This window comes from Pempheris klunzingeri, chromosome 1, assembly GCF_042242105.1.
Source record: "Pempheris klunzingeri isolate RE-2024b chromosome 1, fPemKlu1.hap1, whole genome shotgun sequence".
Classification (NCBI taxonomy): domain Eukaryota; kingdom Metazoa; phylum Chordata; class Actinopteri; order Acropomatiformes; family Pempheridae; genus Pempheris; species Pempheris klunzingeri.
Window position 1 is genome coordinate 3,609,398 of NC_092012.1, and position 17,155 is coordinate 3,626,552.

The window sequence follows — 17,155 nt, forward strand, 5'->3', positions numbered from 1 at the left end:
AGCGATATAACGGCTGTTTGTGGTTAAACAAAAAGGATCTTACAGGTCTGTCTCTGTAGGGATCCTTTCTGCAATGTGTTTAGACACTTAAATAACAATCTGAGCTTGTCAGTGGCAAAAATAAGAACTTTTACTGGACGTCATTTGATCAGGTCCAGTTCCCCCGAAGGATTACGCTGCAGCCATTGAGGCTCCTTCGCCGCCTGTTCTCGGCTGCCAGCAGAGGCGATCTACTGGTCCAATTCCCAAAGTTTCTGGACCTACCATTCAATTGGAACCCAAAATATGTTAAAAAATATATATGTATGCAAAAGGCAATAAAATATAGTTGCAGACTGGACATTAAAGAGTGGTCAGCTCATGTAAAGCTTTGGATAAAGAGTGAAAGAGGACAGACAGAGCAGAGGAGTTGAAGGTATGAAGTTTTTCCAGATGGAGGGTTGTGAGGTCGGCAGTCAGTCAGCAGGGACTCATTATGTGTCTGTGTCTTTATCTAAACACCACAGACAGACAGCAGCTGCTCTGATAGCCTGGTATAAATATATTTAGGGTTTTATTCACACACACACACACACTGAATCTAGTAGAGGGATATAAAGTCTGCTGTTATATGGTTGGTGGTTCTGTTCATGGTGAAGTGTCCTTGGACAAGACACCGAAGCCCAAACTGGTTCAGATTGTGATTAGCACCACGGTGGCTCGCTGCCATCAGTGTGTAAGTGTGCATTTGAATGAGAGACTAAGAGGCAAACTGTAAAGCGCTTTGAATAAAAGTACTACATAGCTCTTAATGTTTGAGCTAGAGTGATCAGTCAAGTGCATAATCTAGTTATTTAATAATCCGTCTTTCCTCTTCTTGCTACTGAACTGTACCTCCCAGAAGCTGTCAGAGCTGCCCCGGTCGCTGAGGTCCCCATTGGAAGACATTTTGCGGTCGCCCTTACAGCACGGAATGATGGCGGCTTCAGAAAAGACTGCGGAAAGAGAGAGAAACGGTTAAATCCTTCAGCACATTCAAAAGCCAGGAACTCAGATTATGTATCAATCCAGTCACAGATCATCTCAAGAGAGGAGGACACACAAAAATCAAGAGAACTGATACTCATGAATCACATTTTTATCATAGCACCAAAGAACAGTTCAAAGGCCTTTCATGAAAACTAAAAATAAGAAAAGAATCTCAACCACACAAAGGTTGAGAAACGAAAACTGATGTGACTTTGTGTACTAAACCCAAAGTTTCCCACCACTGAGAGACTGATTTTAAAAGAGGAAAAGAGGAAAAATCAATGCAACACAGGCCGAGATATCCTGACTTTTAATCCCTAGTGTGGCTGAAGCTCCAACAGAATCAGGGTTGGTTAGTTGTCATCAAGAATGAAATATGAAACTCAACTTTTAAGCCGGCACAGAGGAGCTGTGCTCTTCAAAGCCACCAGACTCCATTGACCAAAACAGGAATTTTAACTCGCAGAACACAGCTGGTCTACAGCTGCCTTGATCGGTTAGTTTGTTTGTGTTATAGTGTAACTTTGGTGTTTTCAAGAGTTAGTTCGGATCCAAACTAACTTGTGTGAACACCAAAGTCACAGGAAGAAGACCAGCAACTCCTATATTCTTTGAGGTAAAATTACAGTCTGGTGGCTTTGAAGCAAGCAGTACATCAGTTGTATCTGCTTAAACAGTAAGTAAGGATTGATATACCGGAGTTATCCCTTAGCCAGGGGTCTTTTATGCTTATCCTAAAAGATATTTGTGAAAGAATACGTGTCCTCTGTTATGGGCATCAAACCTGTGACCTATCCAGTCTCACTGTTCCACTGCACGCAGCTCTACAGTTTCAGCCTCTGGCAAACTGCAGCTCCACGTCAGTCGACGCAAAAAGCTGATGAGTTTTCACCGCTCGCTGCCCACAGGGATGTTTTCTCCACGACGCTGCCCAACTTTCCTTCAGCGCACAACTGGCCCGTGTGTGCCCGACAAACACTGACTCCCTGTCTCACACATCCTCTCCGTTACCGAGGCAGGAATCTGTGTCAACCAGGCCTGTTCGTCCACAATGGACCTCATTCATCAGAGAGAGGATGCTCCAACGTTTGTACAGAGTCACCTCTGACAATAAGCCGCAAAAACAAAATCATTTTTAACCGTGTTATGCCTTCCTCGTCGTGCTTGCCAAAATTGAGACTCAAACTGCCAAGACGGAAAGGAGGGACACGAAACAGCGACGCCACCTGTATTGTACCTTAAAGCTGAACAAAAGTAACGTTTACATCCACTGTTTCTCACCAGAACGCATTAAATTCACTGGGTGTCCTTATATTCTAACAAATGTGTGAAATGCATTGCCTTCGTTTAAGTTAATTTTGATGATTAATGCACAAAAAAAGGCTTCATGTAAGGAAATAGACTGCAGGTGAAAAATGTAACTACTAGATATCACAATGAAACTTCCCCAGTTGATTACTCACATTATAACAATGAATTTTTTCTATTGCAAGTTTTCTGAAATGTTATGTTTAAGTATGCAAATAAGGCATTGATTGCTTGCTTGAATATGTATTAATATGTCAACATTTCCAGAAGAGAAATGTGAAAATTCGATAAAGCCAAGTTCAAAATTCAAATTTCATTTTTAGAGCCAAATTAAATTTTTTAATTTAAGGTTTTTATATTTCTGGAAAATGGCTTTTAAAGACAAATGTAGGAGAAATCTAAGGTCGCAAACAGACAAAGTGAAGTAAAAATAACACCAAAATGTGTATTTCTGGTCTTTTCTTTCCACTAGTAGCAAAATAGCCCAAATTCTCATAACTGAGCAGTGCATTTCCACCTTCAAGGTCTGTATGATATAATAATGGTGATAATAATAAAGTTTATTTGTATAGCACTTATCAAAACCAGCATTGTAAAGTGCCAGATAACACAACAATAAACCACAGTCCTCAGTGATCAATAAGGTCAAGAATAGTTTTAGAAATAACTTAATAATTAACTTAATAATTTAATAACTTAAAGCCATAAAAATAAAAGCAAATCATAGGAAAGCCTTTCGATATAAATAAGTCTTAAGGTGTGATTTAATGTCGCAGAATAATCCTGTAATTTAAATTCAGTTGCACACCGATACAACCTGAGGGGACCTCCTCCAGCTGTGCAGCTCTGCAGTGAATCTGATGATGAACGAATGAACTCCGTTCACGGTTCACTGTGACCTGAACTTCTCTATACATCGACTTCCTGCACACCGTCGTCCCATTGGACCAAACCCTGCTTCAAGGCCAGACAACTTCCTGTGGCAGACACAACAAACCTGGGAGGAAAAACACGCCACTGCTCCAGTGACGCTTTGCCTGCAGTAAACAAGAGCCCTGCTCTGGTCCTCTCTCTGTCCAAGTCGCTTTGAAAAGAAAAACTTAAAGCTTTGAGCGCTGTATTTTGGACCATGTGGGTCTAGAAATTGATCTGTCGAACATCTGCAGACTTCAGGTTGTGGAAGACACTGAAATCAATAAATACACTGGAGGGCCAATATCTGCGTACAACAGGTGTTGGTTTAAAGGCAGCGTCTGCAACTTATTTCAGAAGCACTTTCTGTTGAAATTCTCATACCAGCCCAATACCAATCAATAATTCGGCCATCTGTGGCTGTCATAAACCAAAATAACTGACTGTAATAAACCCCTCCACATGACAGCATGGCAGTGTATTAGGATCATTATAATAATGAGTATATTCAAACAAAAAAACTGGAGGGTCTGCTGAGATTATGAAGTCATAAATTTACAAAAAAAAAAAAACATTCTGATATTTAAATCAGAACTTTACGAGAGCAACTCAACTTTTTCTCATATATTTGAGTTTTTTTCCAAGATTTTTTCTCTTAAATTTACAACTTAAATCTCAGAAATACCCCCTCCCTAAGCTCCATAACTTCCTTTTTCTTTGGTCCTAACACGCCGTCATGCTAAAGCAAGATTGTGCTCTACTGTACGGCTCGACTTGACAAGACTGTGAGAAGTTCCTGGTTAATTTTCCTCCTCCCTCTGAGCTCCACAATGTTCTTTCTCACTATAAATAACTAGTTCACTCCCAAAACAACAGCGGTAGGTCTGTGCACTGGGAGCAGGCTGCTGCTACATTAGATGCAGAATATAACAGTTAAAGTTGGTCTAAATGAACTCTAATCAGCCAACACTATGAGACGTCACTGAGAGACCAGCTAGCTGCAAAAGAATAAAGAGTGTGCACCTACATGTGCTGCATGCTAACACTAGCCTGAGCCTCGAGTAAAAGAGATCAGAGTTAATACGTAGTTGTAGGTGTGTCTGTTGTGAGTGTGTGTGTGCTAGTGTGTGTGTGTGTGTGTGTGTGTGTGTGTTGCGTCTTAGGAGACAAGTGACGTTGAGCAACGCAACATCACACCTCTCAGACGGTGCAGCTAATCCCCTTCAGACAGCTCAGCTCTAATTTTCTCTCAACACTGTCAAGACTGTAGAGCACAAGTGGAAACAAACAAGAGGGCGACAGAGAGACAGAGAGGGAGAGAGAGAGAGAGAGAGTCAAGATTATTATATTTCAATGAAACTAAACTAAAAACTAAAACCAGGTGTGAAAAACACACATGAAAGAAAAATCTAAAAGTAATACTGAAACTAGATTTTCAAACAATAAAAATGAAACTGAAGATAAGATAAAAGGTATAAATAATATATCTATTTCAGTCACTTTATTTCAGTCACTATAATTTATCAATAATAGTGACTATTTGAAAATAAGTTAAATGAAATAAAGAATTGAATTTAAGAAAAAATTCAAGGCTATAACAGTGTGTGTGTGTGTGTGTGTGTGTGTGTGTGTGTAATAGGTGAATGTCAAGTATGCTAGCAGCGGAGGTATCTGCCACCAACATGCTGAAACACGAGTGAGTATGAGAAAACTGACTTCGCCGTGGATCGCAAATTACTGCTCCTACATCCCACAGGAAAGGTAGGTGTGTGTGTGTGTATCTAGGTGCGGCTCATTGAGAGTAAGTAGGTTTGCCGGGTGCTGCCAACACTTCTATTATCCCTGTACCTGCTGGAGGTGTGCACACGCTGACCATAAAAGTCAACAGAGACCTACTGTTAACCACAAAGTGCTTTATGCATCACACAAAACGGCCACTGGACCATGATTTCACAACAAACCACTGTCCCGGTCTACCATGTTAAAACCCAAACACCTCGGTATTAATGAGGCCTGATACTCAAAACATACAAAAACTATTGCAGAGTATTCACAGCAGGTGCTGTTTTGAGCTAAATGCTAACACACATATGTTTACCACTTTAGTTTAGCATGCTATCATTGGCTAATTAACACAAAACAGAAAGTGCAGTTGAGGCTTATGGGGATGTCATTACTTTTATAGGTATTTGGCGTCTACAGATCACCGTATGCCAAAACAGCCAGAGTCTGAAAAGTGAAGCCAATGTGAAAGAGCCTTAAACCGGCATTCTTTCTGATGGCCAGCAGGGGGCAACTGTGCTGGCTCAAAAGTAATGCAATTGTATGGAAATCTATGAGAAAATTAGGGTTAGGGTTAGGGTTCTCACTTGATTTACCATTTTTCTAATGAGTTTGTGGTCTCAGTCGCTAGTTTTAAGTCTTCTTTCATACAGCGTGATGTTCATTTAGTAAATTATGTTCCCATTTAGAGGGAAATAGATGAGAAATCAGGATATACTTAAGGGCAGGACTAGCTTGTGGCTAACCAATCAGGGGCCAGTTTCCTGAAATGAACGTCAGCCAAACTAAAGGCTTCAAAACGGCAGTCCACTATCCAACTGGTGACGTGGATGTGGCTACGTCCACTTCTATGGACAGAAACATTCATGTTCGATGTTATGCAGATGACATTAGACTCTACATTTCTGCTTCAACTGGCAAAATGAGGTTTGTTCAGACATCAGTAATTGGTAGGCTCTAAATTCATAGAAGTTTCTAAAAAAAGAGGACTTTCATTATAGTATTGCTTTCTCATAAAAGGTCGCTGAAGTATATATATAAATAAATATTTCGACCATCACTGCAAAAAGGTAAGAGGGGCAAACAAAGAGCCTTTGTTATTACTGTCATGTTTGTTTACACTGTAGTTGCTAGGTTGTGAGTATAAAACAGAGAGACGGTTACAAGAGAGGAGACTTACTGGAAGAAGACTTTCCACTTTTATGCTGTGCGTTGTTTTCTAAATTTCATCCAAGTGATTCATAATGTTTCGATTACTGACACGCCGCACTCAGCGTCTGTTTGCTAGGAAGGAAGATCATACTGAGAAGCTCCCAGCATCGTGTGTGTGTGTGTGTGTGTGTGTGTGTGTGTGTGAGCCAACAGTATAGGGATTAGACTCTGTGCTGTGTGAGACAGACAGACTTCATTAGTTGGATATAGCACCATGAGTCCTGCAGTATTCTTCGGGGAGAAGTCCAGTATTTTTAAACTTGGTACTTATTTCTACAAATTTGTACTTAAAGTTTTGTAATTGGTCCAGTGGATTAAAATCAAAATCACTATTCTTGTCAATGGAGTCTGGTTACATGTCATTTGGCCTCATCAGAAGTGTAGATATGTTACTAAATACTGTATTTATTGGCCAGGATCAGTAACTTCCTGGAGACAACATTATGGAAAGGATCTCTACTGAATACAGCAAATTTGAATACATCTTCCTGAAACACTGAACTAAAAATACTTTTGCATAATCCCAATCAGAGATGGGCTCCAGTCCACTTCCTCATCCACATGCAGTTGTTGTTGGTAGTGTTTTCCCACAAAGCACAATTCCTGTCCAGATCTGCGGCTCTGAACCCTAGACAGCAGCAGTCTCTGGCTTTAGACTGTTCTAACTACAGATTGTTTTTGTATTTTTTAAATTACATGTTACTCGTATTGTGGTTAAATACATTTTTCTCATACCAGTATTTTATTTCATGCATTTGATGAGCAGGTGTGTGTCATTTTTAACTTGATATTTTATGATGTATTTGTGCGAATCTCTCATCCCAATTGAATGTTTTGTTTTGAATTATTTTAATTCCTCCATTAGTGTCACCGTGAACAGATGGTCGGCTGTAAGTGTTGTTTGGTTTATGTGGAGAGTTCATGACACACCCACCATCCCTCCCATGGCTCTCTGTGCAAGTTCTTCTGTGTGTTTTTGAGGATGTTTACATTCCTCGATCACTGATGAACTTTAGCCACACTTACAAACAGTTCAACCACACACACACACATGAACACACATAGACTTCAGACCGTCCTGGAGGTCAGGGACCTGCTGGAGCTGTATGTTCAGAGGGTGGAGAGGGTTTTTTGGGAGGTACAAGGGTGTGGAGAGGGTTTTTTGGGAGGTACAAGGGTAGTAGAGTATATTCGGGACATAAGATTCAATGGGACGGTGCAAAGGTGATAAATTATCATATGTGAGAGATTATCTGTAAGGATCAGCTTAGACAATGACACAAACTAACTAATCGAGCCAGCAGTAGATCAGCAACTCCCATGTTCATGTGTAAAATTAATGTTTTTGTCAGTGGAGTTTGGTCCATCTCTGTAAGGATACTTTCTATAATGATGTCAGACACTTAGAACAACAACCCGCGGCTGTCAGTGGCAAAAACAAACACTTTTAGTGGACGTACTTTGATGAGGGCAGTTGCCCTTCAAGGATAACGTTACAGCCACTGCAGCCGATTCATGAGTGCTGGCTGAGGCGATCTACTGGACCAATTCCAAAACTTTCTGAACCTACAAGTCATTTTGAACCCAAAACATGTAAAAAGTAGGGCCCAAGTTTAAAATACTTAAGACTCATTAAAAACTTTCTACGATTTTCAAAAATGTCTTCCTTCACAGTTCTGTCTTTATCTAAAGAATGTCTGTGTCAGTGTGGCCCCTGGCTTCATTTTCATTTAGTCCATTAAACATCTGAAGGCATCCAAAAGCTACGGCTTGGTCCCTGATCCAAAACAGGGCGGCAGACTGTCAGGCCTGACCGACAGAGAACAGGAGGGCCGTTGAAAGACGCCGAGAGTGATGGAAGGAACGGAGCCTTAAAAGAAAGTCGAGAGGAATGAGAGCACGAGGCTGGTGACGGGCGAGACGAGGGAAGTGCCGGAGAAACACACAAACTAAATTTGGGATGAGCCGAACGTTGCTCAACACCTCCGTGTGGAAAGGAAACGCGAAATGGAAACAAAGGTTTTACGAGCTGAAGAGACTCAGCAGGACAGTGAGAAAGAAGAGGAGGTGGTCTGATGTCACAACAACACACAAGCATCTTCTGATGTGGTGCCTTTTTAAAGGCATGTGGGGCTGGTTTGTCGAGCTCATTTACGGTAAATGAAGGAGAAGTGAACATGTGCGCTCAAAACACTGATACAGCCATACACATCCAGCGGCCAAACAAATCAAGCATATATCAAATGACCTTAACAACCGAAATCTACACCCTCTGCTCTTTGTGCTTGTGTCCTGAGGTGTGTCCCACCACAAAGACTTAAACACCAGTCATTTTATCCTGTAGACCATTATTACAAAAATCTCTTTTGAGTATCAAAACACTCACAACCTGGTTCCAAACGGCTGATAGCTGCTCACATCTCATCACGTCACACATGTCGGCAGGATGTATGGGTCACTTTTTACGGACTAATCCGTCCATTAATCAGGGATTTCCACATGGGGAAGAAGGCTAGAGGGGGAAAACAGCCTGCTTGTGTCCACTTTCTAATGCTACTATACCATCATTCACGGATCTGAATTGGATACTTAAACAAGTTAGTGGAAAAACACAAGCTTGATCATATAAGTTACTGCAGGAAGTTTCATTACATCATTTGGGGCTTCTGACATTAGTTTGCATAGTTGGTCAATATCAAAAAATACAAAAGCGTTCAAAGACATTTTAAAATGTTAAATCACAGTGCGAGGCTGAGGTATATATAGAGGCAAAGTCCTGCTGCTTCCAGTGGATCACCAGGGGACATCATTTCAAGAAAGACATGTATGGTGCTCGACAAAGAAGTGAAGAAAGTCACAGTTTGTCGTTAAACTGTTGAAGTCAAAGACTTTGAAAATACATAATTAGAAAGACGACACACCCAAACATGGCATCGTGACGTCAAGCTACCCAGCACTGCTAAAGCTACGATGTCTGTGTGTTTCATCAGGAGATGTAGTCACAGGAGCAGGTAGAGGGGTCTGCTCCTTCTTTGGCCGAGTCGATAAATAGTAACTTAACATTTGTGCTTGGAAGATAGCTAAGTTAGCTCACTATATCGTTTGAGACTAGAGGAAGCAGTTCACTGGTTGAGCGGTTTCACTTTAATATCTTTTACGACAAACTGTAACTTTTTCTTGCAAAGTTATCTTTATTCAAACGGGATCAAAAAATTATTTGCCTCTCACCATCGACTACCGTACATATTGTTTTCCGGAATAAGGTCCCGCGGGGCCCACCGGAGGGGGAGGGACAGCGCACTAAATATCGCTCCCATGAACATCTGCTGACACCATGCTGGTAGTTTACATAAACAATAGACAACTTTGCCTGTTTTGGTGTGTGTTTGCAATGAACCAGTAAATGTCTGTATGGCATGTATGGAAAATGCAGTGCTTTTCAGTGGACTTCCTCCTGGGAGAAAGTCCGGTATCTGAGAAATAAAAACCTGCCTCTAATACAAATAAAGGCCTGCAGAGACACGTTAGTCACCTATTATGCTGCAGGAGAATTTGAGAAGTTTCTATGTTTTGATGCAATTTATTTTCTTTGCCATGACTTATGTCTTAGTTTAATGAACTTGTTTTAACTTTTAAAACAACCAGACATCTCAGATAACAAGTATTAAGAGGATCAAAGATGTGAAATCATATTTAATACACATTTAAAGACGTATCTGCATCTAATACAGGTGAGCTGAAGAGGTGGGTGATGGCAGGAGAGAGAGAGAGACAGAGAGAGAGAGAGAGACAGGAGGAGATTCTGGTTGTTGGTTTATAGAGAAATGGGTCAGGCCAGTGAAGAGGAGGAGGAGGAGGGGAGAGACCAGCTGAGAGAGGGATGAGGAGGAGGCGGAGGGAGTGACGGATAGAGAGGCTGGTCCAGACCTCATAAGCTCCCCTGGAAAACTCACGGTCATTAATCTGATTAATGTACACCAACAGTTTCCCTGCAGCCAGCCTCAGTCTATATACTTCTACATGTCAAGCATGTTAAAGCCTACACGGGTATTAGTCCATAAGCTTCTCCGCTACAGTATGTCTGCATTCCAGCAGAGTTTCAGAGAGTATGTAGGTACCCACCAGGGCCTGGAGGCTTCAAACATCTATAAAAAGAAGCATTTTTTGAGATACTTTCTTGCTCCAGCTGCTGTTGCTGTGCCAACAGCTGGCTGTTTATCAGAGCCCGAGAAGCAGCTGTGTACCAGAGCGCTGCTGTGTCTCTTCCCCAAATGAGAGACTCACTGTTTACAGAAAGAAAATGATAACCATGCTACGATGATGATTGCTGGTGGCAAAAATAAGCCACATCATGGGTTCCTTTGAAAGCAAACAGCATGTTTTGTTTTGATAAACAACTCTCTGTCCCTTGAAATGGCAACCGAGTTGTTAAATCAAGGAGGAAAATCTATATAAAAAGAAGATTGTAGATGTAAATGTAGTGTAATTAATCACTTCTTGGATGATCTCGCCCACAAGCCGTTTGAATAGACTTGTTTCCATATTAAAACCCACAGCAGTGTGTGGCTTAACTGCAGCTTCACTAAATTGCCAACAGGACTTGATTCTCTCTGCTCTGACGGTGTCGTCACAACTGCCAAGTTAGCAAACACATGCTGAGAGAAGAGTGCGGAAACTTCTGAATAAATGTGAGGGAAGAAATAGGTAGTGACTTATTTATATACGTAAAGGATAACTGTGGTATTTTTTTAAACCCGGGGCCGATTTTTCTAGATATGTCTGTAGGTACAAATGGTTTTGGAAGTGGTCCTGACATCGGCTCAGTCAGCAGCTACGAAACAGGCTGAGAACGAGCTACAAAGGCTCTATTGTAATCCTTTGGGGCATCACAGTACAAATACTAAGAGGTTTTTACAACATTATGGAAAAGATCAAATACAGACCGACCTGTAAGATGCTTTTTGTTTAACCAGTCACCAGACTCCATTGACAAAAACAATGATTTTACGCACAGAACATACGAGCAGCTCGTCTACTTCTGCCTCATTCGTTTAGTTTGATTATGTTATTGTGTGCTACAAAAATATTTCCAAACTAAAACTTTAACACAGAAGTTACACAGAAACTAACCAATCGAGGCAGCAGCAGATCAGTAACTCCTGTCTTTTGTCAGGTAAAATGACCGTTTTGTCAATGGAGTCTGGTGGCTTTAAACGGTGTGGTATACGAGTAGTTTCCAGTTAAACAAAAGGGACTTTACTGGCCTATTTACAGTTCTAGCTGCCCTAAAGGATTACGTTGCAAGCCGCTGACGCCCGTTTCATGGCTGACTTCACGGATTGGTCTGATAAGTATCTTGTCAGGCTCAAAGTATGTTTCTAAACTTGAGAGATATTATCGGACTTGGCGAGGCTACAAAAAGATATCAGCAAATAACTCAAATCACGTTACTGATTGGATTATATGTAGCTGCTGGCAAGTGCAGGCTCTGTGAGGAAGTCAAAGTCAAAAGTCAAAATGTTGGGCGGAAAACACACAAAATAATTCCACAAACCAGAAATGCAGCATGTTAAACGTTACAGTATTGCTATTAGAAGACAGGAGCACAATAAGCTTGATTGCAATGTAAAATTGCACACAAACCAAATGTGGCACACATGAAGTCGAGCCCAGAGTAGTGACGACAGAACTTACCTTATCAGAGGAGAAAATAGATTTGGACAGATGTCCAAACAGAAGACAGCCTTCGTCTCCGCCGGCCTGAGAGACAGAAAGGGACAGACGGAGAGAGGAGGGTCCCTCAGAAGCAGATGCGACAGCAAAAGGAAAACACAGAGAGGTTTGTTAGACAGCGAAGCAGCATGCCGGTTAGATTCCCCCCTGCACACCGACTGCGTTCAGACAGGGCCGGACGAGCCGCCCGTTATATGGCTCGGCGCTGGCTGGAAGGTGGGACATTCTGGGGGTCGTGGTGAAATGCCACACATGGAGCCCGTAGTGGACGGCTAATGAAACGGCAGGAGACCAGCGACCCCCGTGAGAAGAGGTCAGAGCAGTTAGCTCACACCTCTAAAATTACCTGCAATGAGTTGGGAAGGCAGTGCCAGGTTTTAAATCACCGATTTCTCATTAGCTAATTTACTACAGATCACCAAAGACCAATCATGGTGTTTTTGAATGCTTTACCCTCCGTGTAGAGACCTTAAACGTGTTTGAGATAAGTCATCTATCACAGTAAACCTGTGCTTTTAGTTTGTGATTACGTTACAGATTTATGTAGAAAACTAAATAAAAACTAGTCAAACTAAGAATTAAGATTTAGTACGCATTTATATCATTTGTGAAAAGATAAAAAGCTAAATAATTGTCATTTTAACCTACTTTTCCTGTATTATTTGCAATAAATGGAGTTAGAGCGTGCAAACCAGTGGTGTTTTCCTTACAAATAGTGTTTTTGGGGGAATACATAGGGTTATATATCTTATGAACCACAATCAAAAGTGAAATGTTGTAAATTTGCCACATTACTTGAAGAAAAAGGTGTATTGTATTAAATTTCTGGCTTATTTCCAGCATATTCATGATGCAATCAAAATTCATGATACAATCAAAATATGATGCATCATATGATAAAAAATATAAAACATTATGCCGCCTTATCGTGAATTTGATCCAGAGTTCCCATCATTAGAAACATCAGATTATCTCATATATATAATATCTTACCTATATCTTAATAGTTGTATTTATTTATTGCTGGATGGATGGAGGGAAAAACTCAGCTAACACAATATACTGTACGCTTAACCAGGATTAAAACTGCAGGACTGCTTCCCTCAGTGTCTCCCGTTCTGATGGTTGGATAACTTGTTTAATTTGACACCAGTTACACCCAGCCTTCTTTAGTCAGGACACAAGCCATAAATGTGTTAGTGATGAAAACGACGTCAAACAATGCAAAACCACAGACAGTACAAGCTGCTTCATGATGTGAGGTTAGATGTTAGAGGACAGATGATGCCAGACAGATCAAACCAAAAAGCTCCACTCATTTCTTTTATCCTTCATTTTAAAGGATAGCTCTGGTATTTTTTAACCTGTGCCCTATTATTATTATCATCATCATTACATGTTTTGGGTTCAAAATGACTAGAATCAGTTTGTTTGTTTGTGTTGTTGGATCTGGACTAACCGATTTTCTGAGACTCCAGGAAGTTGCTGGTCCTGGATAAGATTTACAACAGACATTTGTCCACTTCTGATGAGGCAAAATGAGATATAACCAGACTCCACTGACAAAAATAGTTACTTTACCTTGCACAACATGGGAGCTACTGGTCTTGTTGCTTTGGTGTGAACTAACTCTGTAAAACACAAGATAATACAAACAAACTATGCAACTCGCATGTTGTGTCAGATAAAATTCCTGTTTTTATCTATAGAGTCTGGTGGCTCTAAATAAACTGATATAGCAGCTGTTTCTGGTTAAACAAAAAGGATCGTCGAGGTCCATCTCTGTATGATGGGATGCTTTTTATAATGTTGTCAGACACTTAGAATAACAATCTGAGCCTGTCAGTGACTAAAAAGCTATAAAATATACATAAAAGAAAAGATACCTGTAATGCTCTGGTGCTTCACTCACTGCAGTGATGCACTGTTTGATTCATGATATCACTGCATGAGGTAACTCAGTATTGGGAGGAGGTTTGGTCTGAGATATTGGTTGATCCAATATCATTATAAAGCTCGAATATTTTCCCGATCCTTAATGCATAAAAGCCATAAAGCGATTTTTTTAATTCATTAGAGCAACAATGAATGCCTTCATCTCTTTGGTCATTACGTCCATTTGATTAATTACTTTCATGTCAATATCCTTTGAAAGCACATTTAATTGTCCTTCCTGTGTTGGCACAATGCAAACATCTTTGGAACTTTTAACTTAATTGCATTGATTTTGCACACGTTTTCCTCAACGCACAAACTTAAAGAGGACATAATGTTTTTACTTTTATAATCAGTACTTGTGTTTGACATTGTTTTCCACTATTATTTGCACCAAATGATCCAAAATGCTCTGTCACATGACTGGAAACATTTTTCATTTCCATGAAACAGTGCAGCAACATTTGCGGGTCTTAAGCAATGAAGTCAACACTTCACACTCATGTGACGATGTCACTCCTGTAACGTCTGGCGGCCCGAGGCGCTGCGTCTAACTGACAACAGACCATGTGACGCCGGACGCTGGCGAGGAAGAGAAAACAAAACGAAAGCAGATCACAGAGTGGTGGAGTACAGCAGACCGGAGGCTGAGAGAAAAGGACAACTCAGCCTTGTTCCCACACACAGCTGCTCTCCCGGCTCGTCTCGAAAACCAGAACCACATCAGGGAGGCCAGGACCGCCCCCGTGACAGCTCCCCGAGCTCTGCAGCCTGCAAGCTGGACGCTGGCTGGAGCCGCTTGGCACAATCTGTTGCATGTCGCCGGCAATAATGGTGCCAGAGATTAACCCAGAACCTGCTTCCAGGGCTGTGCACATCGACTCAGCATGACGGCATGAAGCCTCGCCGTCTAGAAAATATACCACAGACCACCCAGGATTCACCAGCTTTAACAAAAACCTCCTGACTGCAAGTCTCTTAGAAAGAGAGCTGGAACTATTAGCCAATCAAAAAATTATTCTGCAACCATTTTTAATAAATTATGGTTTATCTATTTAGTTTTTCAAGCACAAATGCTAAAACATTTGACGATTACAGGGTGTTAAACGTGAGCATTTGTTGCCTGTGTGGTGTGATGAGCCTTCATCACGTGATAAATAATCAGAAATCAGTTCTTCGCCTACAGCAGAAGCAGATCGCCTCACAGCGTGCTGTGAACTCTTCTTTGTTAAAGTAGTGGAGAAGAACTGATTTTCTAAATAATCTAAATAAAACATGTTAGATGTCTTGTTTTGCATGTTTTCTGTGTGTGTGAGGTCCCCAGGAAGAGTAAATCACTTGATATCGGATGGGTGCATTGATCGGAGGTATTTCCAATACTGGTATTGATATGAAACAATGCTAGAAAATAATCAGCTGGTTAATTAATAACCATTAGTCACAGCCCTGCTTAAAAATGTGACAGATAAACTAGAAATTGCTAAAAACTTTAAACTACAGCCCATCATGCCATTTATCTGAATGTAAAATCAAAAGAAAAGAAATTTTAGGTGCAATTTCTTGTTTTCATTCTAGTTTCTTGTGACATAAGAGTTCACTTTGTTAAGAAGGTTTCTAATCCTGCAGTTACTTTAAAACGGTTTGGAGACGTGACAAAAATAACGGGGAAAACTCAGTGAGGTGACGTCCCAGGATGACCTGCACTCTTCAGTTTCTGACTTCTGGTGCCACTTTTAGTTTCTCTTTAAAGAAAAAGCACAAGCAGACAGGTGAGCCAACCAGCGGAGAGCCGAGCGACTGGGTCTGTGGAAACGTTCAGCGTTGACATATTTCATGTTTCTATGAAATTCCACTTGCTCGACAGGATTTGAAGCCTGAAGCTGGGGAAAAGTTTCTGCCTGCCTGCTCCACCCCGATTGATGAGAACACTGCTGCTCATCAGAAACTCCCACACATGTATTTCTATTATCCAACACACCACCGGCTAGTAGGATTTCACCCCATCTGATGAAACCTTTAATGGTTAGAAATTGTTTAGTGGAGATTTTGTCCATTAAACATTCAACACAAAGCATGAAGAAACTATGCCAGAGAGAGATTATTATTCTCCTTTGCCTCCATGAAACGTTAGATTCACAAAATATCTTATTTTTTAATGTTCGATGGCTGTAAACTGTCTGTTTTACCAAAATAAAAGTCAAGAGACTTGTTTAAAAGCCTTCAAATGTTTTCCTAAGTAAGTATAATGAAATGATGTTGCCATAAATCTAAATCTGGTCACTAAAACACAGCAGGAGCCACAAATAGTGACATTTAACAATACTTTTATATGGAAATGTTGCAAATACATTCTTATTCTTTGGTGAATTCGATCTTTTAACTTCAAACTTTCATTTACTGCACTTGTTATATAATACTGTAGAACAACAGCCTCGTTCAGGCCTGCTAAATCAGGGACAGTCACCAGTATTTTAATAACTTGTTCAGATAATTGCATGATTGCTGTTTGTACTTGTTTTACTGCAGACATTTGATGTGCATTTCTCAAAAGGAGCCACATGATAAGCCTCCTTGACATGTGGCCACACCTGTTTCTACTGTATAACTCATTTATTTTGTTTTAGCCTGTTATATCTTAGCTTAAACACACAGGCACTTTATTTATATCAATGCAAATAGACTGTTTAAAATGTATTTTCTATTTTCATAAACAAGTCAACTGCACAGTACTGTACCTCAAAGCACTCTGGCAGATGAACAAATCTAGTGACTGGTGAGGAAAACAGCCATATTCACAGTCATATTTTTGTCAGGAGTTGTTTGAGACCAAAATAAAGAGCTAAAAGCCAAGTGAATATTGTCCTCACATTCATCCAGAGGACACAAAACAGAACTACAATGAGATGATAGTGCTGCTCTGCATCTGCTGGACATAAATCCACATCATCATCATCATCATCACCATCATCACTTCATTGTCCGCCAACACTTAGACATAAATAAGGAAACGGTGTATTGATCCTTTCAGCCCATCGCAGCAATACACAAACATCGACGCCATATGGGACTGGGCAGTAACTCACTGATGTTGTAGTCCAAAAAAAAAACCTGTATGTGTTTGTGTCTGGCAAAGAAGAAGAACCACCTCTATAAACTTTGTATATTTATCTGAGAGTGTGTCCAACTTTGGTGTATTTCAATAAATCGGAAGTTAGCAACACTTTGTACAAGGGATGGACCATGATTTGTGAATATTGGTAGTACT

At 40.6% G+C, this 17,155-nt stretch overlaps 1 protein-coding gene across 1 annotated transcript in view; it reads right to left on the reverse strand.

Annotated features, from left to right (window-relative positions):
• Positions 1 to 12,017, reverse strand: part of pacsin3 (protein kinase C and casein kinase substrate in neurons 3) — a 30,211-nt gene extending 18,194 nt beyond the window's left edge. The window contains exons 1-2 of the mRNA XM_070828518.1: positions 11,917 to 12,017; positions 874 to 974 (exon numbers count right to left, since the gene is read on the reverse strand). Coding sequence (XP_070684619.1) covers positions 874 to 927 — 54 coding nt within the window. The 5' untranslated portion in view covers positions 928 to 974; positions 11,917 to 12,017. The remainder of the gene's footprint in view (positions 1 to 873; positions 975 to 11,916) is intronic.
• Between the last annotated feature and the right edge of the window lie 5,138 nt (positions 12,018 to 17,155).